Below are 25,952 nucleotides of genomic sequence, written 5' to 3'. Positions count from 1 at the left end.
GAACAATGTCTTACAGAGTCAATTATAATGAAGTTTCTTTATAAACAAAGTTCTCACAAACCTACCACTCATTAAACACATCAAGTTTCAAACCCACTGAGTTAAGAGTTTATTGTTTATAAAAGAAAGAATGCCTGAGTTTGTGTCACCTGTAGTAAAAACAAAACAAAGAACAACAACAGATACACACACACACACATACACAGAAAACAACCAACTGCCCCCTCCATCACCATACAATAATAAACATGGAGCAAGGCAGAGGTAGTGAACATATCTATACCAGTTGAGTAACAGACACTATTAAAGGAGACAGAATCAACTTTCAAAAAACTAATTTTAATCAAAACAAAAATTGTTGATCATTAACAAGTTTATAAAACAGTGATTTAGTTACATAAATAAATTGATATCAGTGTATCAAATCTTAATTACTTTCAACTTCATGAGCATGTTTACATGGGTGATGAAGTACAACCTTTTTTATCTATTATAATAAATAAAATGGAGAGCATGAAATAGTTTCTCTAAACAAAAATACCTACAAACATACCTCTAGCATGTTCTCTAATGAAGGGAACAAGAGACACTGGACAACTTTTGCACCAAAACATAAAAATTGCTTTCAAAAGCACAAGGATACAGAACCATCAGCTAAAGTAAAGACACTATACTGTAACCAAAGTTGGTATTTAATAATATAATGAACAGTTTGGTAGTTAGATCTCCAGTTTGGTTATTTTAAAGCATTAAGACAAGGCAAGATAGAAGGCTGCTTTTGTTTGAGTAATTCTAGAGAAAATAAAATATATTAAAAAAAGACAACTGAAAAGTAGAACAGTCATACCTACACAACTTTCTGTCCTGCACAAAGTCAAAATACCTATGCAGAATATATATATATATATATATAATATATATATGTTATTTGTGCACAAAGGTTAGCTTATTATTAGCTCACTGCAAAGGCGTAAAGTATGTCAATTGTTTTGGAAAACATTTTGCGTTTTGTGTCAAAAGGGAATATGTTTTAAGTTTTCTCGGCTAGGAGGCACAAACCTCAGTTCTGGCATACTGTACTCTTAATGCTAAGGCTTGCTGCTCTGGCTGTGTCTTATGTTGTCCCTCTTTATTGTAGTGCCTGTTACAAGCATGTGTGGTGTGCAGTGTATGTGTGTGTGTGTGTATGTGTGTATACATACATACATATATATATGTATACATAAGTTGTATAAATATATATACATATATAATTTCCCCAACAGCTATCAGTCTAACCATGCAATCCAAATGGTGGCTCTGCATAGATGCCCAGCATAAAGTTCACCACCTGAGTCACCCCTGGAGCAAGGCGCACTTTTAGTCCTTCGGGTAGATTCTCTCATTTTTTTTTTTTTTTTTTTTTTTGTTTAAAACCAAGCTACTGCAGCTTCAAGTATTTTGCATTACATAGAATATTTTTATAAATTAGTTAATGTTATATTTTTTCAATATTCAGACATATACTATAATATATATACAGTACAATAAATGCTCTCATTCTTTTTTTTTTTTTTAATTTTTTTGATAAATCCCTGAGAATGTATGTTGACAGTCGCTAAGTTTCCACATGCACAAGCACTGGGTGCCATGCTTCCGGATGAACAGCACTGCAAAGCCACGTGGTCAGCCTTTTTTTTTTTTTTAACTATTAGGATTTCATTGTGTTGGTTGGTTTAAATATGCTGAAATGTAAAGATGAGTTACAAAGGAGTAAAGCTGAATCCATTCGAGGTACTTATCACAGGATGGAGGTGTTTTGTTTGGTTTTTAAAGCCATTGCAATCATTTTTGAGGCTGTGAACGGATACAGAAAACAGGAGAGCTGTGTGGACTTTTGCCACTTGACAACATATACTCAGTGTAAACCAAACCTTTTTTTTAACCTCTCTCTCATACAAAACCGAAAAAAAGGGGGAAAAAAATGGAAAACACACAAACTTTCACAACATGACAATTTAGTTTGCAAACTCAATATAACTATACACATATAATACCGGTGTGGCTCTGTTTCTTTAAGTTAAAAAGGATACAAAGGCAGGCTCAAGTAAAAACAAACCATTCCCCCCTCCCCCCACCCCTCCTCCCATTCACACACATTCTATCAACCAAACCGCTCACGCACCAACATCATCAGTTTCTTTTTGCCTTTGTAGATTTGCTTTAGGTTGTCAATAAACTGTGTAAACTGAATGTGTCCATCATGAGCCATTAAGAAGGTCTCTCGGGCCTTGCTAAGGAACTCGATAAACTCACTATAGTGTCGAGGACTGATGTGTGTGAGTCGCGAATGTGTGGTGTTAATGTAGGCTCCAATTGTGGCATCCAGGAGTTGCCTTAAAGGGGCTTTGTCCAGCGACATGAGCTTACCAGAGTTCCTCCTTCCATGAAGTCCCACCATCCCAGGAGTGGTCAAAGTACATCTGCGCAAAATGTCTGAGAGTACTGTTGCGCATTTGACACTTTTGACCACCAGAGGTATTATAGCCGCTAGCTCATTTTTCCCGAGGGAGTGGCTGAGCGCACATGCCCACAAAACGTCATTAATGGCAGGGTGTGTGTCCTGATTGTAACTCAGGTTGAGATGCGTCATGGCCAATGTAGCCAGCTTATAGGCCCTCATGGGGTAACCGCGGTGCTCCATGTACCGGGCTATCGTGAAAAGCTGCGTGTAGCTCATGCCGGTCGTAGCAGCATCGAGAACAATTTGGTAAGCGGTCTCAAAAGCTATGTGATCCTTTTCACACAAGGTCAGTGCAGAGAGGGCGCAGTTCTGAGGGTCCTTCATGGCACACTGAAGAGCAAGCGTCCTAGCACTGCCAGCCAGTTTTTCCTGCTGGTGGCAGTCTAGATGTAGACGGACAATGGTGCTGTTGGACATCACCGTTGTAGCAACAATACTAGTGGCTTCTGTTGGGGTGAAGAGCGTAAACCAGCTCTGCATGATACTATCCAGTGCATAAACACCTACGAGACACAAAACAGGGACTGTCACCAACCAACGAGTTCTAGAAGCTAACTTTCCTTTTTTTTTTGAAAAATAAAATTTAACTTGTAAATCTTATCAGAAGATATGGGACAAGATTATAAAGAACTCTTATTTATTATGGAAGGCAAATTTTTAGATTTAACAAAGAAGCCTAAAATAAATATGGACATCTCATAATGAAGAACTAATGTTCTTGGTGTCTGATATTTTCACTGTGTTGTTGGTAGATTAAGACCATGGCTTTTGGATAACTGATTCTAGTTTGCAACCATCTAATGTCAGTCTTTAAATTTTTTTGTTGATAAAATGATTTTCTCAAAGCACAGTTTCTCTAGATGATTTTGTTTTTCTTAAAATGCCAAGACAAAAGTGCCCAGTCACTGAAGAGTATTAAAAGCATATAATTAAATAATAAGTATCAAGTCAATGAAGCTTAACAACAAAAACCCAGAGTGAGTCAAGTAATTTTTGGATTAGTGTTTCCCTTGTACCTATTCTCTATAATAATATGATAAATTAAATGTAATTCTATATTCACACTAATTCTACACTTTCAAAATATTGACACATTGTATGATCACTAACAAATAAAATTATAACAATAGTTTTACAAATAAAACTATAACAATAGTTTTCATAGTATCATTTGTCTCACTTCTAGTATTTTGTCCTAGCAAAGGACCTGTCTTTTTCTGATGCAGATAGGAAAAAAAAAGATACCATTATACTAAATAACTGCCATTTTGTTTTTGTTGGTGTTTTTGTAGGAAATATATTTTTGTTTAGTACCACTTTATCACTGCAGAGGGGAAATATGTGCCTGATGTGCTTTACAAATTGTCAATTATGAGTGACTAGGGCATCTTCTTATGGCCAGCAGTAATTTCTCACCAACTTAAGCTCACTTAAACCACATTCAATAGTTATCATTTTTTTAACCTCAAAACTTGTGATTTTATTTTATCCTCATAATTTGAGAGGAAGACTCCGTGTAGCTAGAAAACTTCCTATTATCTTTATTTAAATGTACATAGTCAATGACCTATAGACTCAAATCATTTCCGTAAGTCATTTTTGAACCCAAAAGGGCTCACTTTAGGATACTTTTACATGTAACCAAAAACTAGATTATCATGAGAATGTAATAAATGCACTTCATGTCCTGAGAGACAACTGTCAAGAATCATACTGACAGCATTATTTCACCTACTCTACAAGTAATCCTTGATTACTCATTCCATTTAAAATAACAGAAATAGGATCAACAACACTGAGATAACTGAAGGATGCAAATACCTGGAATAGAAGGTCACCTCTCTATGGGAGGAGGGCATATTTACATTGACAATAAGAAGCCTTCATAATAGTAAGTAGTTGTGGCAGCAGCAGCATAGGAATAGTACTAGTATGGGGCAGGTAGGTGTCACAGTGGATAGAGCACCAGCCCTGAAGTCAGGAGGACCTAAAATCTGGCCTTAAACACTTAATATTTCCTAGCTGTGTGACTTTAGGCAAGTTACTTATAATCCCAATTGCCTTAAGGTAATTGTTTAGGTATTGTTAAGATCTCTAGAATAAGAGTGATGATGGATTGAGTGATCAATCTTTTAGCTTGAACTGATAACATTAATTTTTTTTATTAATGAGGTAATATTATGTACACTTATTCAGATATGCTAGTCAATGCTTATAATAAGCCTTGGTCAGACCTCAAATAATCAGAGTGGTAGAAAATAGACTTCCAGTTTAGGAGTAGCTTGAACACAGGCAGTGTAACAAAGAATGAATGCTCAGTGCCTGGGAAGCTGCTCAGTGTGAGGGTGGGGAAAAATGGGGTGTAGCACATTAGAATTTCTGAGAACCCTTATAAAAAAGACTTACCTTTCTGAAATACTAACAAACCATAATCAAGACACATAAAATTAAACTCAAAAGTTTACTTCAACTTTTTCCCTCCAGAAACTCCTTTTTAATCTAGTTTACTTTCAGGTAAACAGAAGCATGAAAATAAAAATTCTGTATGTAAATTCAGAGGCTGTTTAAAGAACAGAGGACCTGGACACAAAAAGGGAAATTTATCTTGTGGTTGGTGTTGCAATGAAGTATTTTTATAATGTAAGTAAAAGTATATTCCTGATTTTTCTGAGCCTTATATTCTAGTGCAGTCAAAACTGGTTCATTATTTGACCTGAAAGAATTTTCAGGTTTCAAGAATGAAACAAGCATTTATTGTGTGCTTTTACTTGTTTGTAAGCAAACCTTAGTATTTCTTTTACTAGTAGAATATAAACTGGAAATCATTTTTTTTCCCCTGGCCAATCCAAAGCAAATGTTGCTGCATCCTAGAAATAGTAATGGTGATTCTGGAAGCTGTTTCTTGAAATATTATTTACTTACCCACTTCAGTTGCACATGTTACCAACCATCTCACCATTTCCCGCCGTCGCCAATTTAAAGTGGACAGTGTCATTCGCATAACCTGCCAAAATTATGAAAACATAATTAGCAATAATATAAATCAATGGAATAGTAATATGTTGTTATAATGTGGAAATTGTAAGAGATCTAATAATCAGAAATCAAATACTTCTATCATAGTAGTGCTTCTGCATATAACATGCTCCCTACATTATTTTAAAACTATTGCTCTTCAGTAATGAACTGAACCAACTACACTCAGGAAAGAACTCTAGGAGATGACTATGAACCACTACACAGAATTCCCAGTCCCTCTATTTTTGTCCATCTGCATTTTTGATTTCCTTCACAGGCTAATTGTACACTATTTCAAAGTCCGACTCTTTTTATACAGCAAAATAACTGTTTGGACATGTATACATATATTGTATTTCACTTATACTTTAACACATTTAACATGTATTGGTCAACCTGCCATCTGGGGGAAGGGGTGGAGGTAAGGAGGGAAAAAGTTGGAACAAAAGAATTTGCAACTGTCAATGCTGAAAAATTACCTATGCATATATCTTGTAAATAAAAAGCTATTAAAAAACAAACAAAGAAAGAAACAAACAAACAAACAAAAAAAAAAAACGATTGCTCTTGTGTGCCAGTAGGGAAAGTCATAATTGTTCTGGATTGGGGAGATTTATTCAAAAAAGTAACTTTTCCAAGATATCAGTCTGCCTATTATTCTTTGCCTTCTACATTTACAGTTCTGTACTAATGTGCTGAGAAGCAATATTATATAATGGGAAAAGCAGGCCTTGAATTTAGGAAGACTTACATGTCAAACAATGGAAATTGAAAAAAAAAAAAAACCCTCTTAAAAACTCTGTCTACCCAAGTGGTATGTATAATATAAAGAAAGTAAAATGCAAAAACAAGTAATCATGTTTTTCTGAAAATACAAAATTCCAAAAAATTCAAGTTTTGAATTATAAGTTCCCTACAGATTCAGGGATTATTAGTCATCTTTCTCTACTCACTCAAAGGAAGAAAGAATGTTGCTACTTAGGGTTATAACTCACAGAGGAGGAAGGGCTATTCTTATTGGGCAGGAAGATTGATTTTTTACATGGCAATGATCTAGCTTTTAAGTTTTCAAAGCCCTTTCACTTATATCCCCGCAACCTTGTGAGGAAGGTTGCACAGGTATGTTTATCTTTATTTTAAAGAGGAATACCCTGAGGTTCAGAGAAGGTGAGTGATCTGCCCAAAACCACACAGTAGTTTTTTTGGTGGCAAAACTCCCGGATTCTTATTTCTGGGGTCAGTGTTCTTTCTATCATGCTGCCTACAAATGCCTTACAAATTGTAAATGATATAAAGCAGATCCTTTCAGCTGGGAATTATTAAATGCCCTCAAATAGTATATTTTTCTGAATATTTAATAGTTTGTGCACCTGAGAATTTACTTACCTATACTAAAAATATTAATTCTTCTTTGAATTTACCAATCCTCAAAACAAGTGTTAAAACAAAAGTTTTCAAATTCCACATAGTAACATTGGTGATATACCTGAAGGCCCAGCTCCAGAGACACTTTCAAAAGAGTGATATCTGGCAAACTGTCCATGAGAGTTGCTATCTTAAATGCATCTTGGGCAAGCTTAAAAATGTGTGATGAGGAGTGAATGTTTTTCTGGATGGATTCTAATACTGTTTCAAGCCTCCGAACATCTCCTGCAGTGGACAAGGGGGAGGAAGCAAACACATGCACAAGGAGGAAAAAAGAAAACAGTTACATAAATTAATTTATTTTGAAATGTTCACTGATAGAAGAGATATTAAAACTGTTTCCATAACTACCTTCAATGTATATAAATATCAGTTTCATTAAAAAAAAAAGACACTACAACACACACCTTTAGTAAGCAAATGCATATGTGAAACAAAATAAATATGAAATAATAAACAGCCCCCTAATCTTATCCATGGATATTTTAAGGAATAGAAAATTAAGTAGACATTTATCTACTTCTGAGTCTAAATAACCACTTTTATCCCCTCTCTGAAAAATAAGTAGTCACATGGGATAGTCTGATGACCCAGGTAAGTTAGTCTCAAGCCTTAAATCAGCTCTATTACTCCTAATCTAAAAATCATGACCACCAAAAAAACTGTCTTACATTAGAATTACTACCAACTAAGCAACATGAAATAAAAATTATCTTCCCTGGAAAATAAACAAAATACTTATGTCTTAAGGACAATACTATACCTTTGGCTGCTGTTAGCATAGTTGATGCCAATTCACACTGCTGGGACTCAATGTGGCTTAGGGTAAACCAGCGGGGATACCGGTTTGGAACAACTGATGCAATGTGGTGTGGGCGGGACATATCTCCTGTTGGAGCAGTAGATTCCAATACTAGTAATCTGTAATGAGAAGACAAGGCAGGCTGTCTCTTTTCACTTGTCCGTCATTATAACTATGGTTATTGGCAAGTAAAAGCCACAAGAGCTGCTTGACTACAGAGAAAGCATACATAGCCCAGGTGCAAGAGCTGTGGTAGATGACAATTTCTCTTCTGCCAGAATTTCAAAATCATTTTGCCAAAAAGCTTCATTAACTGTTAATCACCCAAACCTAAGAGGCATCATTAGAAAGATGAGAATATATAGGCAGACCAAACAGTTGAACACAGATCTATGTTTTCCTATTGCCACATTTTTCTTAACTCAATTTTCAAATCCACTCATTTATATTTAAAAAATTGGAAAAAGTGAGACTAGAAATGAAAAAATGAAAATACTCTAGGACAGAGTATACTGAAATAGAAATTAGGAGAAATATGAGATTAAGAAACGAATTGATTCATGGTAAAGCTGGTTGAGAAAGAAAGGAAAACTGCCCTTTCTCCCTTATTTTTACACACAATAAAGCTTTTTTCTTATACTCTTTAGTATAAATAAAAAATGCCTTTAGCATTTATTTTTTGATTTAGAAAATAAAACATTAATTCAACCTACAGACAACTTTCATATTTCCCCATGACTTCACTGAAATGTCTAATCTTGAGAATCAACTAGCCTTGATCAGAATTAACTGAAAATGAGAGGGAAAGAGAGAGAAAAAGAGTTAGAGAGAAACGAGAAAAACAGAGTCAGACAGACACAGAGACAGAGGCAAAGAGAGACAGGTAGAGAGAGAGTGAACTAGAGAGAGACAGAAAGACAAAGACAGAAAGACAGACAGATAGCTACACAGAGACAAAGAGAATCAGAGAGTGACACAAAAAGATGAGATCATCTTTAACAGATAGCTATCTTTTATTGTGTATATTTTGAAATTCCTCAATTTCGTGTTTCACAGAAAATATATTTAGCTTAACACGTTTATGTCACAAACCTGTCTTGTTGGCTAAATGAAAGGAATCATATTTCAATAACTGGAACTGGGGGGAAGAAGAGTCAGATATATGATTTTTGTGGGCTAATTAAAAAACCAAAAAGTATCCATTTATCCAAGAATAAACTTTGCCAAAATTGTTTTAAAGGGAAACCACTACTGCAGAGTAGAAAAAGAAATAATGTTAAAAGAGCATTTCCTGAGACCAACACCTTCCAATAAGAGCTGGGAAAGAGAGAAGGCAAGTAAAGTATGACCTCTCTTTTTTCTACTGTCTATTTCTGGAATCCTCTAAAGATCAGTGTTTATCATGATGTATCTCTTCCATAGCAGCTTCCTGAAAAGCTTCTCTAGTTAGAGGCATGTGGAAGGGTTTTAAAATAACAATATTCCTCATTATTCTGTTGCTATACACAACTTCCAATGAACCAGAGACTAAAGGAATCTTTGTACTTTAAAGGTAATTCAAATCAGTAGGCACTACAGATGAGTATTATTCTGTGCCAAACTTTCATAACTGGCCAATGGTAGTAAGCAGGAGAATCTGACACTGAGGCTCTACTCTTAACAAAAGAAATGGAATCTTCTGGAGTCGACTATGTCAGATTTCAACATGATGTCATAGAAAACTTCCATTTAATTTTATTAAAGTTCTATTAAAACATTTTGTCAACAAAACACAACTATTAAATTACCACTCTAATAATGATATAATCATCCTGGATACTGGAAAAGTATCTACCTTCAGTACTTCGAAAACAGGTGATGCTGCCAACCACAACATTCACACCTTTCTTTGGTTTCTGTGACATTGGTCTCTCTCAGTTCTTCTCTCTGTATGATAATTTCTTTTGCTGAATCATTATTTGCATCACCTTGGCCAATAAGTGGAGGCATTCCCTAAGCCTCTGTCCTGATCTCTGCTCTTTCTGCAGCATTCTCCCCCACTTAGCGGTCTCTTTAGCTTACACAACTTCAGTTATGACCCTCTGCAAACAATTCATACATTTCTCTCTACCCCTCTAACTCCTATATGTCCAATGAATTTTGTTACTGCATTACCCAATACTTGGTGAGCATCTCTTCGGCATCTCAAATTCAGCAAATCTAAAAGGGAATTTTATTTTCCCCCAAACCCAACTCATCTATAAACTTTTCAATTTCTATTGAAGTCATCTTTCCAGTCTCTCAACTTTGTAAACTTATTGTTATTCTTGATTATTCCTTCTCTCTCTCAATCCCCCAGATATGATCAATTATTAATTGTCATTTCTACAGCAATAACATTTCTCTTATTCTCCTCTTTATCCAGTTTCTACTCTAGTTTAAGTTCCTGTTAACTCTTATTCTGGATTACTCCTAACTTCTTTTCTAACTTTCAGTTTTTCTCTTCTCCAATTAATGCTTCACAAAACTATAAAGTGGAGATTCCTACAATATATATCTGATTATGTCACACAACTTCTTCTCTACCTTCCATCACACTCTAAAACATATTCCAGGAATTTTCTTGTGCTTCTAATATAAAAAATAAATTCTCAGGTTGATACTTAAGCTTTTTCACTATCTGGCTCCCACCTAGTTGTCCAATTATTTCATATTTCTCTCCTTCGTGTATCAGATGATTTAGTTAAAACTGGCCTTGCTAGCATTGACTAACACATAATATTTTCTCTCCCTTCCACATGCTTTTGCACTGGTAATGCTCCATGCCTTCAATAAATGTGGTCTTCTACTTTCTACAATCCTTGGTTTCATTATAGAAAGTTCAAGTGGAGTGGACAAGGGACTTTTTCCTTTCCTCATCCAATTGTTAATATTCTTTCTCTTCCACTTATATTTTGTGAATAAGTTGTTTCTTCTAATCTGTGAACATATCATATCCCTTAATGGAATGTGAGTTCCCTGAAGGTAGAAACTTTCATTTTTGTCTTTGTATACACAAAATGTAGCACAATGCTTTATGCAGAATAGATACCTGATAAAGGTTTGCTGAACTGAATGGAATTTGATAAATTAAGGAGACTCAAGGGCTAGGAAAAGGATGCATCCAAATTAAAGAAATGTTAGCTCTGAGTACATACATATGGTAACTCTCTCTGTCTCTATCACATTTAATTATAAGCAATTCCCTGAAGAGATCCAAGGTCACATTCATTATTTTGTTTAAAATGAATGACATAAGAGACACAGTTTTAGAGGAATGCCAAATTCATGGCAATGGTGATGGACTTATATGCATATTAAAATGTCTCTCATTGCTCCAACAAATTTTTCCACTTTTTAAAAAAGTTGTAAATTTGTAAAACTTCAAGAACACAAGAGGAGCACTAACTTTTCGTGAATACATTAGCTATTTTAAAAATCAGGCCTGATGTTCTTGAAGTTTTACAAATTTACAACTTCAGAAGATTCGGTGGAGAATGGAAAAAAATGCCATCTATAAGGCTGGATGGCAATGAGACAAATGGTTATTTGGTAATTAGCTTAAAAAAAAAAGTGGAAAAATTGGTTGGAGCAATGAAAGACATTTTAATGTGCATATAAGAAAGAAGGAATTGATGAACAGAATGAGGAATATGAAGTAAGAAGACTTCTGAAAACCTCAATAAGTCATTACTTTCGCTGTAAAGATACTATTCATGTTCTTGTCTTTGAGCCAACCATAAAGGTACTTTGTGATGCAATTGCTTTCCTGTATTATTGATGGATAGTGAAACTACTACATAAAAGTGAAATCTATGGCAACTCTGAAGGTTTCAATTAGATTTTGTCAAACATTTATTATTCTTTACTTTTTCAAAAAATCTAATTTTCAAAAAGTAATGAATTATTTAGAAAGGTTTCAACTGAAAACTGTCTTGTGATTAAACACAGCCCAAAATAACGCACTAATACCAGAATCTAGATCTAAGAAGGAAAAGGGCGGGGGGAGGGAGGGGAGAGCCAATAAAAATATCTTTAAAATTAGTCTGTCAGCATACCAGCAGGCCAAAGTATGGTTCTTTTCCTGCTTTTAAAAAACAACACAAGACGCATAGGCAAACAGTTTCCTTAGCTTTTGCTCAGTTACAGGAAACATGAATGAATTAGTAGTAAGAGTCAGTTATAGGCCATTTTTCCCAGTGGGGAATTTTGTTTGTTTTTTCCCAGCTGGGCTTTCTATACATACCGCATTGCTCTCAGTGCAATTTTGTATGCCAGTTCAGCATCATGAGGTAGGAGAGAGGTAAAGAGATACTTGGCAAACGTATGCATTGGAACACTCTCTCGATGAATGATTTCTCCTAAACCACTATATGGTCCAGCTGTGGAGAAAGCATAAAGATTTTTTTTTATATTTCTAAAATGAAATTGCTTCCACAAATGATAAAAAATATTTAAACCAAAAGTTACACAAATGGGATAAGCAAAACTCCAGTTAATTAAGACTCTAATCTAAGTATTATAGTATCATTAGAGAAGAGGAAAATTTGAAGTAAAGATAGCTTATTATTTGTGAAACAATTCAAAATTTGTGTCATAGAGCAATGATTCAAATGATTGTGCCATAAATTAAGTAGAAAAAGCAGAGTGCTATGTGAAAGTGATGCCCTCCTTTGCATTATTAGGACAACCACATACAGGAAGCATTTTTCTAAAATGTAAAACTTGGAGAAATTATCCAGAATGTCTTTTTGAAGCTTTGTCCATAAGATGACAGAAAGTTAACAGATGTACCAATGAATACACATTCTACCCTTTGGGACAAAGTGACACACAAACCTGACCATCAAGGACTGCAAAACAAATTTAGGTGTCTAGAGATATTCTGAATTGCAAACTAGGAAGGGGCTGTGAATTATAACCGTTAAAATTAGTATTCTACAAGAATACTAATCTAATGACAGGGAGCCATTTACTTCTACTTTTTAAAATTTTCATCAGAATAAAAGGGTAATAAATCCTTAGTTGAAATAAATCAACAATTTTTTTTAAAAGGTATAGTAACCGTGTAATTTTTCAAACAAAATTACATTTAAGCAATTAAAATCCATTTTTTTCCCAAAGAAATTGTGATATGCATGGTGAACAAAAAAATACCTTCCCATTTGTGCCTGATGAATGCTGCACTGACATTGGCAACATAGTCTCTTTTAAATTTCAAAGTGAAACCAAAGAGTTTGTACTGGTTTATTGTTAAATAGTCTGAAATTTAGTTTTCTTTCAGTTATAAGCAAAACTGGTTTTATATGAGAGGACCCTACTCATCAGGACAAAATAAAATTATCTGTGGTAGAGAAAAGTGGTCTCATATTTTTTAAAAGCAAGAAAATTCTTTATTGTGGAGTAATCGATAACAAAAGAGCAAAACATTTCATTGTATTTTAATGTAATCTTTTTTGCTGTTTCTATTTTTGAATATAACTATCCATCACCACCTAAACTATCTTGAATATTTCTCGCAATAGTTTACATTTATAAAGGGCTTTCATATTTATAAAATGTACTTCTTAAAAATAATCCAATGATAGGGAAAATAGGTATTTCAATTTTATGGAAAACTGAGGATCAAAAAATTATAAAAATCTCCATCCTTACCTAACTAATTTGAAATCTATACCTCATGTCCTAATTTACATTATTTCCTCAGAATTGTCTTACTCTGAGTCTCATTTTCTACTGTCTTAAGGAAAAAAATAATTTAATGTCGTGATTTTCCTTTTTGATGCATTAAAATATTTTCTTGATAATTTATTTTTAAAAGGTTAAATTTTTAAAATGCAATACCTTTTCAGATATTGAGGTTGCAACTGTTCAGCTTATAGCTTTTTTAAGGCTCTTTATGGGTTGTTTTTTTGTTTTCATTTTTGCATTTCTTTCTGGTCTTGACCTTAGAAAGAAAACTGGAGTTTGCTTTAAAAGTTAAAGGAAACTTTTGAGTTGATTAACTTGTATCTAACAAATAATTATTAGAAACATTTATCCAGGATCAATGACAGTGGTATTCACTCATTCCTTTCCAAATTCTCTGTACTTTTGCCAGTATTTGCAAACAATACACCAAAATACCAGACACTACATATCAGCCAATAATTCAGGGAGATGCCACTCAATTATAATACTATTATTTCACTGTCCAAGCAAATGGGAATACGGTCAATGGCAATCAGATTTTGTCTGTTTCTGGTATGGGATGGCCCAAATAAAGCAGCCCTATTGAAAACCATATGGCATGAGATGGGGCTATTTCTTAATGGGCTATAGACATAATAAGGCCACTCCCTTCCCCTCTCACCCCAGTTTTTAGTTTTAAAAACCATTTTTTCTCTTCCTAAGTGATTCTTTCTCTTGGGCAGTCTGAATACAAATATGATCATTCAAAGACAAATTCTTTAAAGAAATTACCATGTTTTGAAATTAATTCAGATGTCAAAAGAAAGATACTGCTAAGCAACTCAGGAAGCAACTATCTTCTAACAAAGCTGAACAAGGTCAAGATACCTTCTAATAGGAAGACTGCTTGCTTGCGAAAAATTTTCACTAATGTATCATCCAACTCGATTTCTTGTAGCTTGGAAATGAGCTGTTCCTCATTTCGGCAAACCTTCTCTTGTGTATACAATCCATCTGGCATGATCCGCTGTTGCCCCAGCCCTATTAGTGCTACTTCCACAGCCAGCGTTAAATATGATTCCCCTTCTTCCAAGAACTTGTGTGCAGGCAGGTGCTGGTACTCCAGAGACTTGCCCTGCCCCATATTTTCTGTTAAGAAACAACAAAAGGGATGATAGTTCACAAACTATTTTCCCTCTATACTCTGACACATACAAATATTTATTTTACCAAATGCTGTTTAATGAATTATTATATTTAACCTCTGGAGAGTGTCAGAAAACCTGTTACATAAAAATGAACAGTCTCCCAACATCTTGTTTAATTAAGAAGGGAATCTTGCTACTGTAAATCAATCACCTCCAAATTTTTTCCTCAGCCCAACAATGAACAAACCTAAAATGTTTAAACTAAAAATAAGTTAATGAGGTACACAACTGAAAGTAAATGAATATTAACTAGTAAAGGCTAGCAAATCACTCATGATGCTTTCCTTACTTCTATAAGGGCTGCAGGGATTTAACAAGATTGGTCCTGTATTCCTAATTCTAGACCTAATGTGAATAATTTCACTTCAAAGATTACTCCCATATGAATACACAGTGTGTATTTTCAAAAATGACATTTTTAATGAGCATCCCTTGGTAATCATGTTCTGTTTTAAATTTAAATAAACCTCAAACACTGTATAGTGTTTTCTAAAACTCATGGGTAAGATAAGCAGTTGGATTCCTGAACTTCTGGGCAAAAACTGGGCTACTATTAACCCAAAGAGGAAAGCCCTCCAAGGACCTACATTGGAAGTAGGTAAATTTATCTCTTTATCCAACTTTTCTACAAGAGCACTAGAAGGACCCACCTGATTGGCACCTGAAGAAGCATTATTGTACCCTATGCAGTAATACAGAAGAACTGGGTTTTAAACAAAAAACTCAATTACAAAAAAGACAAATTCTTTAAATGAAGTCCATTTTCCTACATATTTAATAAGACTTAAGATTAATATTTATTCATATACATACATGTTAATAAATATGCATCTCTTATAAGAATCTTTGCCCCTTTTCCTTTTAAAGAATCTTAATATAGTCCTTGATATGAATATACTAATATATAATTATCACTATAACATCAAAGGACCATGCTAATGAATATTACAATAAAAAATTACAGGAGCAAAGGAATAGAGTATTTGCAACACCATAAATTTTCAACAATTCCCCTAATATTGCTTTAGTCTGATAGGTAGCGACCCCTCCCAGCAGTTGTAATTTCACTAGAGAAAATAACTCTCAATGAAGAAATTCCCTCTACCAATACAGATCCACAATTATTGTCTCAAGAGTGTTGCCTAGTACACTGAGAGAGTAAATTTCTTTTTGAGGGTCACAAAACTAGTATGTATCAGAGGGAAGATGTACTTAGGTCTTTCTGATTATAAGGTCATCATAATATGTTGCCTTCTACTGAAAGATCATGCAAAATAAAAAGATGAATCCTCAAAGAACTTTTTCCCCAAACCTATACATTAGAACTGTTTTTTATAAAAAGCAAGTCTTTCTTTCTCTGAATATACAATTCTATAACCAATATTTTGCCATTTAGTAATACTTAATGCTTTGGATGTTGTATAATATTGTAAAGTAAATGAAGAAAACTTAAAACTTGTTGAAATTACTTCCTAAATGAAGAATGCTAATAATTTGAGAAATAATTTTATGAATTTTAAAAAATAAACAAAACTGAGGAAGGGTATTATATGATTAATGTCATTCAGTATCCAAAAAAACTTTACCCAAGTCTAAACTATTTTACCTGAAAAATCTGAGAATCCAGGGTAACTTTCATCATCCACTCTGCAGGCTTCCATAAGGCTACTGAAGAGGGTACCAATGGGATCTAATGGATGACCAACCCAACCTTCTAGATTGGTAATTGATGTTATTCCCTTGTGAAGCAGTTCTGCAGAAGCAACATTAAAAAAGAGAGAGTTATCAATTAATAACAGCACCCAAATCAAACTACTTACTTCTCACTGACACTAAATATAATGTAATTGATTACAAATTACTGATCAACAAAACACACATATGAACAAAACAACATAAAAGATACAGAAAGTCTACAGATCACAAACAAGTTGTTACAAAAATTAATTTGTGTTTTAGGTAAACAGCTCAGTGTATTTTCTCATGAAAAAATGTTATTAATTCCACATTAAGCTAATCAACTGTAGTGTCACTTATATGGAACAATATGCTTTTAGTTCCAACTCTGGTAGCATCTCACTGGTGAGGTAGCAGGGAAAATCCCACCTGCTATGGAACTAGGAGCCAGGAGCCAAAAAGCTAAAGCAGAGTACTACTCCTGGGTTTCAAAAAACTATATCCTCTTTGTATTAAAAACAACAATAACAACAAACAAACAAACAGTTCATTCCCTAGGTGTTTGGTATTGCAGGAACAAAGAGTATATGGTCCCATAGACAACATAAAGGTTATATAACAGGACTCTTTTGGTATCTGTTGGTGAAAGTATGTGTGCATGTGTGTGTGTGTATGTGTATATGTGTACAGATAGATAAGTAGGCAGGTAGGTAGATAAAATCATTTTGGTCAATGTCTATTTAGCTAATATATTTGCTTTTCATAACTACAAAAATTCTCACTCTTAATTGCAAAACTGCCCATTTCCCTCTTCCTTTCAAACACTACTTGACCTCTCTTTTTCTCAATTCCTTCCCTGCCCTCAGGCTTAATCTCAAACATACCAAACAAAATAACTTACCTTGGGGGGAAAAAGTCTTAAATTTTTCCTTCATTTCTCTCCTTCTGAATCTTGATTTCCCCCCTGCCCTCCAACCCAAAAGTCAAAGGAAGAAGAAAAAGCACTTCTCACAGACTAACTATTCAACATTTTAAAATTAAAAGAAAATGAAGTACATAAATGTCATCTCCATTGATTTCATTTTAAATACAGATTCTTCATGAGCAGTTTAAAATCGAGCTATTATGTCATCACCCAGAATCTCTTGCCAATGAAACCCTCTTCTTTCACATTCACCTTTCTTCTGAGTTCGGAACATTTCCAGCTGTTTCTGCTGTTGTCGTCTTAGCGTATTAACAATTGCTATTGCTAGCCTCAGTGCTTCTCTTGGGTATCCATGAGATCTTAATGCATCTACTCTTGCACATGCTGTAGGAACATGTTCTAAAACAGAGAAAAATGAGGAAAAGTTGACACACTGGTGCTTATCAAAAAAAAATGTATCTGATGAAAACTTTTGCACTAAATAATCTTTAGAGATGAGAAACTATATATGTACTAGAATTTGAGTAAAAAATTCAGCTCTTATTTGCCAAGCTTTCATTTATCTTCTACTGAATCTCCTCCCCCTCCCTATAATACTCCCCGGCTTCTTCCCCATAATGCTATAGAAACTAAACAAAGAACAAGTCATGGAAACATCTTTCCGGTGTAGCCACTCACCATGCCAGAGAGGCCACCCGTGAGAGTCAAAGAGGGAGTTTTCAGTGTCGTCATGGTAACAGTAGTTGGTGTATAGGTCGCTGCTGATAATGTGCTGTAAGTGGCTATCCTGCCAGTGAAGATCGCATGCCTCAATGGCCCGTGTGAACACTGTCCGATGTGGTCTGCTCGATGAATCTGTTAGTTCCACAATTCAGAAAGTGCTATCAGCTCTTATTCATATGTGAATAAGTCACTCACACCATTATATTGCCAGATGTCCATAATCACCCCTGCATACACTGGTCCTATACCCCTTATGCAGAAAAAGTTCTGGTGAAAATTTCATCTCCTAAGTTCTAGGGGGCAAGTGACACCCTTGATTTGTCAAACACACACAAAAAAACCCCCAACAACTTTGCAGCCAATGAAGCTAATGTTAAAGGCATCCTGCAAACTAAATATTCACAACTCTGGTATACATGCTAAATACCACCCCCAGCAACTGGGCTCAAAAGAGGCATTCAGCACCAAAATCACGTGAAAATTCACTAATTCCCTTTTTTGTGATACTTGTATTTAGGGCTACTCTTGATGAGATCAACAGCTCTCACAAAATATTGTGCAAAGAGATGCAACATCAGCCATGGAACCATTCAGGATTATACAGTCAGCCTTTACAGATACAAATAAGTGTTGTGCTTTTGGTTATATTTTTAAACTATATTGTGCGGTTTTGCACAATTAAAAAAAAATTATGCTCCTTGGGATATAATGATGAAATTCTACTTTACATCCCAAAAGGCATAAGTATAAATATTTAACACTTCACAAAGCCACACAACATAGTTAAAAAACAAACCACTGCACTTACCTTCACCCTACAGACTGCCTCCTGACTCCAGGGCAGGTTCCATGACTGCTGTGATGTCACCAGCATAGTTTATGCTGGGGCATCACAAGAGAGTAGAAGTATACAATCCGAGTAAGGTTCAAAGTTGCAGGACCTAACGGAAAAAAGAAATGTTTGGGGAATAAAGGATAGTCTTTTTCTAACTACTGGGGTCATTAGTACCAACCAACAGAGTAGTTAGAATTTTAGAAATTTAGTTAGAATTTCTCCCCCCACAGAACACTATCAACTATTTTCTCCGTTTTTTATAGGACAAAGTTTATCTGAAATCCTATGCTGTCACTATCATTAATTCTACTTTATGTATATTATCTGGCAGCAATCAGAGAATCATATAACATTAGAATTTGGAACCTCATTCATCTTTTTTTTTTTACTTAATGAAAAAAGCAGCAAAATAACTTCAGGTCAACTTATGTCACAAAATGTGTTAGCAGTTTGATTTAGTCTTAGTTTGACACAATAAAAATAACTTTAAAAGTTAGGGCTAGAACAAACTCAAAACCAGTGTTTCTTAAATATGTCAATCAACTGTTTTAAAAAATATATATTAACTTTTTCGATTAACAATGTGGCTTCTTTTATAATCCTTATATATTTTATGCATCTAAAAACATTTTTCCGAGGTGATCTGTAGGTTTTACCAGACTGCCAAAGGAATACATCTTACAAAAACAGTTAAGGAGCCTACTTCTAGAGGTCTTGTAGGCCAACCCTGTCATCTTATAGTTGAGGAAACTGAGGTCTAAAGAGACATTGAGTGACTTGCCCAACTCAAACCAGTCTGAGGCTAGCTGATATTTGAAATCTCTCAAACACTTCTTTTAGTTTTGAATGATTATAACTAGTTTTTGGTCAGGATCTATATAGCTTTTAATATTTATGCCTATTTGCAAATTGCTAAATTTTTGCAGATAGGCTTTAGCATCCAGACACTTCCGTTTAAGGCTTGGTGCATATAGTTATCAGTGTCTCAGATATTACAAGTTTCACCCATGGTGTTCAGACTAGTACTTTCTTACATTATGACAGAGGTCCTTTGTCAGGACTTCTCTTTCACCAATTATTCCTATTAGATGTGTTCACTCTCCTAAGAACAGGAGCCACTGCTCTTGAGCAAAGAAGACAGGAATTATGCCCAAGGGAACCAAATTCTTGTTGCATATTCACTACCCTTGTGAAAAGTGCTACTTAGTTTGGAGCTCTGTCTACTTCTCCAACAGTGCAAGCCTGCCAAGAGGCCACACTTCCACAAAAGGAACTGTAGGTAGGAGAGGAAGAAAAGGAAGTACACTATGTTGGAATGCCAATCCAGGGAGAAGAGAACAAGGAGTCAGTTAAGTACAAGAAAGAGGGGAATAGAGGAGACTGTCTATACAAATTCAGGCATATTCTTTCCTGGCAACTTGAAAGAATAGATGGTGAATGTCCAGAAAGTGGGGGTTGGAAGAAGGAGGACAGAGAGGGGATGACTAATTTGTTTTTAAGTTGCTGAATATAATTTTCATGGAGATTTAAGGATCCCATAGGTTTCCAATATTGAAGTCACAAGACTAAAATCTTAAAAAGTTTCTCTGAAAAAGCAGGATTGGGCAGAAATCCTTCTAAATGTCCAAGTATCTGACTCGATCCAGAGACTACTTAAAAAAAAATGCAAGATATTTTATTTCTTTGTGGTGAGTTCATATACTGTCTTCTTAGTAATCTTATTTCACTCAAGTCAAGGGCTTTAAACTTATGACAGCAGTACAAAATTGTACTTACAAAGTCATTATTGGCTACATAAAGATTGGTATTAACTCAATTCTAGTCTGCCTATTTCAACTAACTACAGGAGCTCTTCTATAGTTTTTAAACTTTAAAAATCTACAGGAAAAACCCCCACTAATGCAAAAGGGGGAAAAAATGCTTATCAGCATAGTAATCACAAAAATAGGGCGATATCAGTTGGTTTTAATGACATCATGGCAGATAAGTGAAAATAATAGCTTTTATATATAAGGTTTTAAAATCCTAAAGAATTCGAACAATAGTCAGATATACCACAGAAGTTCCCAAAATGTGCACTTTCCATATTAAAGAATATAATTTCTTTCAACATAAAATTGGCCAATCGAATTAAATTAGCAGCTTAAATTATATACAGCCCTCTAAATTAAATCAGATAAAAAAAAGTAATAATCTAGTATATAAACATAAAGCAGACATAAGCGATGGTTACCTACGTGGTTCTTCAGGCATTCCAATATTTTTCTTCATGTATTTTTGACCATCTATTTCTTGTTTCTTTTTATTATAAAATATTATGTCTAAACAAACTAGATGAGGAATATAGTGTTTTAACATTTGCTAAGGCGTCTTAAAAATCTACTAAACTTTTTTTGGAAAAATATATATTTTTTAATCTAAATAACAAAAGATCTCAGGAGCTTGAGGGTTTAAATTCAAATTTTTTAAAAAAGTAAAGAAAAGAACATACAAGTAAAGTAAAATGTACATGACACTGAATTCAAAGGTAATTCTAAAGTGCCCCAAAATCAGTTTTCTCACTTTATTATTTGTATTATGAAAACTGATTTCATGTGCGCATAACAATATAGAGTATCAATTTAGGCTGACCTTGGTTGGCATTTGCACCCTGAGGCAAAGCATTGGTTAAATTGGGCAGCTCATTTCCATGGTTTCCATCTTCCCAGGGACAAACATCAACACTGTTCCATTTTTTCAGCTGTTTTAGCCAACTGGCCTTCTGTTCCAACTTGCAATGGGGATTTAAGACTATACACATCCACAAGGCCCCTAGAATATTTAAAAATAAAAATTTAAACACATGAAATTTTATAATAACAAATTTAAAATCACTTCTGAAATACACAGTATAACATTTCTTTTAGACACTTCCTGAAATCAATGTCTTAGTAGACAGAAAGGAAGTCAGAGATCCTCACTGAACCAGAGGTTCAAATAGCCTAAAGTTCAAATATCCTAAAGATTAAATCTAATTTGCCAATTTAGTTTACAAAAGAAATTTACAACTAAAATACTGAATTAAACAATCCTATACATTTTCTAAATCTATGTACAAAAAGGAAATATTTAATGGGCGCAAGTTCTCAAAATTTATAAAACAAACAAATAAAAAACCTGAAGGACACACATATCTATCTTTCTTTGTTTTAATTCTTTTTTTTTGCAATTTCCTCAACTCAGATATATCACAGCAACTTTAAATTTCCCATTTTCTCACTTTCATAAACACAGAGAAGTCTATACACACACATATAAAGAAAGTATGAATGGTACTGTGCAAATCAAATAAAACATACTCAATGTCCACACTCAAAAAATTCAATCAAGAACTTTTATTTATGTTAACAAAAATAATTAAATCATTTTTAGATATTAAAGCAGGTTTTGCAGAAAAGTACATTATTTAATTTATAATTTCAATAATTATGGGAAGAAATAACAAAGGAATGCTTTATATTCTTTTAAAAAAAATTTTTCAAGGAAACATCACCTAAACTGACATGTCAAACAAGTATACTAGGGCCTGTAGCAGCAGTTCTCAGTGGAGAGAAAGAGTGTGTGTGTGTGTGTGTGTGTGTGTGTATGTATTTGTCTGTCTGTCTGTCTGTCTACATATTTGTAGGGAAGGAAAGTGGAATGAGTGTTTTAGGGAGAAGATAAGTATAAGAGATCTATTTTAATGAAGAGTTTCTTCATGTCAATACTGAAAAATTTTAACAGCTAAAGGTTATCAATCACTTTACACAAATTATTCCATTTTTTACAACTCTATGAATATAAATGTTACTGTATACAATTGACAGATGAGGATGATGAGGCTCAGAAGGGCAGAGGCATGTAGTTAATATATGGTAGAACCAGAACTCAAATCTAGGTCTTATGATCTTAGACAAATTACTAAATCTTTTTGGAACTATTTCACCATCTGCAAAATGGGAATGGCCTAAATGATTTCTAAGTCCCTTCTATAACTTTCTCACATTATTCTTAGTCCAATACTTTTTTTTTCATTGTGGTATTTTTCATCTCACTTCATTTGTTCACAAGAACATATCTTGTTTGTATATTTATAACTTTCTCATGAATTTCTCCAAATTAAAATGTCTGAAATAAAAATAGGGGAGGATTCTGGGAAAATGACAGTCAGTTAGTAAATTTCAAACTCTCTCGATTTCCCCCACAAATGGAATAAATTTTCACTTCATGGAGAACATAGACATGGGCAGTGAAGGGTCCTCCTAATACAATCTAAGAAGATCTGAAGAAAGATCACAGACTGGGAATTAAGCTGTCTGAAAGTGCAAACACCTCCAGGCTAGCTCCTCAGAAACAACAAGTGGGCCCCTGGACTGACTAGGTGTGGCTGGAGCCTCAGTAGGAACCAGAGGGACTTTTACCTCCCACACTGTTTGTGGAGTAGGGGGGTCTGAGTCTGGGAAGACTGAAGGATCCCTGGCTGATTAGGAAACTGCATCTGGTGAGTGCGGAGGCAGGCAGCTGGTAGGGAACCTGCTGGCTGCAGACATTTGTGGAGTTCTTGGTTTGGGGTTCCTGTTTGGAGGGGAGAGCTGATGGGAAACATGAGGTGCCACCATTGGAAGTGCTTACACTAATACCTTTTATTAAAAAAAAAAAGACCCTGCAAAGAGGAAAGAACCTCACTATTGAAACATATTATGGGAACAGAGAAGACCAAGATTCATCTTCAGAGGATACTTTAGCAAAAAACCAAAACAAAACAAATCAAAAAACTTCAAATCCAAAGAGTAACTAACATGAAATGGCTCCCTGTACAGAGAGAATATAAAGAACACACACACAAAAAAAGATAAAAATCAAATGAGAGACATTAAGGAAAAACTAAAAAGAAAAAAAAGCATGCAAGAAAAATAAGAAGATTATGGGAAAAAAATTAACCAACTAAAAAAGGAGGTACAGTCTCAAAGATGAAAATAATTCCCTGAAAATTAGAATTGGGCCAGTGAAGCTATGAGAGAGACCAAGAAATAACAAAACAATTTATAAAGAATGAGAAAATAGAACAGAATGTGAAACATCTTATAAGAAAGAAAACAGACTTAGAAAACAGATTAAGAAGAGAAAATATAAGAATAATTGGACTGCAAGAAAGTTGTGACCAAAACAAGAACTATGACACAATAATGCAGGAAATAATCCAAGAAAATTGTCCTGGAGTGATAGAACATGATGCGAAAGTAGAAATAGAAAAAATCCACCCATCACTACCTCAAAGAAATCCTTTGTGGAAAACACACAGCAATATGTTTGAAACCCCTAAATCAAAGTGAAAATTTTGCAAGAAACAAGGAAAAAATGATCCAAATATGCTAGAGCTGCAAATAGAATCATATAAGACTTAGCAGCAGCTACAATAAACAACTGCAGGGACTGGAATCATATCTACTGACAATAAAAAGAGCTGGGTCTACAGTCAAAAATATAATATCCAGCAAAATTATCTTTAGTTTTAAATGAGAAAAAACGGACATTCAACAAACTTGCAGATTTTCAGAATTTTCTATCAACCAAACCCGAACTTAACAGAAAATGTAACATATATGTTATGCCAATATAAAAGATCTATTTTTAGGAATTTAACATGGACAAACTTTGTTAAACAAGGACAAATAGTTTTTGTTTTTTACATATGTATATACATATATTAAATGTTTAAGATTCACATCAACAACAGGATAGCCCAAAAGAAAGATTGGCAGAATTAAGGTAAAAAGAGTAATCATATTATACAAATGAGGTGCAGAGGAAGAATAGACAGAGGCATTAGAGGGAGGAGGAGGGCTCATAGTTCTGAAAACCTACTCACAATTGAAATGGATTCAATAGACAACACTACATATATACCATGAAGGGTATAGTACCCTGCAAAATCTATAAAAAAAATAAGGGGGGAAGAGATTGGCAGATGGGGAAGCAAAGGATAAGGGAAGAAGACAAGGAAGGGATTTTTAGGCAGGGGGAGGGTTAAATAATAGTAAGGCGAGTTATGGATAGGAATTTAATGAGTCAGCAGGGATAGGAAAGACAGGTGTGTATGGGGGCATGTATATGAATGTGTGTATGTATATATCTACTTACATATACATAAATATATCTTTTCTTAACTGTAGTTTGCTTGGGGGGTGGGGGAGGAATGAAAGGGGGAAAAAAGAATAAAGTAAATAAGGTGTGCAGCAGAGAATCAAAGAACAATTTACAAGGATGTAAAGAAAAAATGGACATTCATGAAAATACTTTCTTCTACTAATACATATACTTTCTTGATCTGGCAATTTGTTGTTATATATTTTGGATCCCTCCTGATGTTCTACTGGTCCCATGAGAACATTCTTTTGTTTTGCATTTCTTTTCTGTTTTTCTTTTTATTTTACTCTATTTTTTCAAATAAAATAAAATTTCTGTAAAAAAAGGAAAGCTGAACTAGATTTGGAATGCTTTATCCAATCATTTTATTGCAACTTTCACTGCCTAAATGTTAATATTTTGCAACAATTTTTTCTTTAAAGTGTTTCTGGCAAAAAAATTAGCCTGGTGGCATTCCATGATCCCAGGTATGAGAGTTATTTCTGAAGAATCACTTCATGAGCCAATAAAAACTGAGTGGGGAACTATCAAATTCTTCTAACTCCTTCTCCCACACCAAAAGGCAGACAAATCAACTTTGATGAAACTTAACTGTATCCTGCAGGCTACAACAGTGAAGTGTGAATTAAAGTGATTACCTAAAAGGTCTATAAACTCAAAGTCACACACTTTTTGCCATACAAGCCCATGTACAAAATTATGTAAAAGTTCAGCAGAATTATTTTAAAAGAAGATTTAAGGAAGCATAATAAAAACTATCAAAACATGATAGTATTTATATAAAAAAATAATATACAGATCAAGACAAAAACTACCATTATCGCTAACCAGACTATAATTTTCCAAATATTAAAAGATTTCATTTCCTAAGGCTTTAGGGAAAAAGGAAATCAAACTTCAAAGACATAGCACTCAGTGTTTAAACATGTATGTCTTATCACATGATTCTCCACTAAGAAATTTTATCATGAGTCTACTTGTCT

General features: G+C 34.3%; 1 protein-coding gene across 1 annotated transcript in view; it reads right to left on the bottom strand.

The window, feature by feature from the left end:
* Positions 1 to 318: 318 nt before the first annotated feature.
* Positions 319 to 25,952, bottom strand: part of ZSWIM6 (zinc finger SWIM-type containing 6) — a 194,602-nt gene continuing 168,968 nt past the window's right edge. Inside the window, exons 5-14 of the mRNA XM_051991102.1 lie at positions 21,436 to 21,615; positions 17,925 to 18,101; positions 17,499 to 17,645; positions 16,251 to 16,397; positions 14,325 to 14,585; positions 12,013 to 12,148; positions 7,710 to 7,867; positions 7,008 to 7,171; positions 5,426 to 5,507; positions 319 to 3,006 (exon numbers count right to left, since the gene is read on the bottom strand). Of these exons, the coding sequence (XP_051847062.1) occupies positions 2,144 to 3,006; positions 5,426 to 5,507; positions 7,008 to 7,171; positions 7,710 to 7,867; positions 12,013 to 12,148; positions 14,325 to 14,585; positions 16,251 to 16,397; positions 17,499 to 17,645; positions 17,925 to 18,101; positions 21,436 to 21,615 (2,315 nt within the window). The 3' untranslated portion in view covers positions 319 to 2,143. The remainder of the gene's footprint in view (positions 3,007 to 5,425; positions 5,508 to 7,007; positions 7,172 to 7,709; positions 7,868 to 12,012; positions 12,149 to 14,324; positions 14,586 to 16,250; positions 16,398 to 17,498; positions 17,646 to 17,924; positions 18,102 to 21,435; positions 21,616 to 25,952) is intronic.

This window comes from Antechinus flavipes, chromosome 1 (assembly GCF_016432865.1).
Source record: "Antechinus flavipes isolate AdamAnt ecotype Samford, QLD, Australia chromosome 1, AdamAnt_v2, whole genome shotgun sequence".
NCBI lineage: Eukaryota > Metazoa > Chordata > Mammalia > Dasyuromorphia > Dasyuridae > Antechinus > Antechinus flavipes.
The sequence above is the reverse complement of the archived record's forward strand: the minus strand, read 5'-3'. Positions and strand labels throughout refer to the sequence as shown.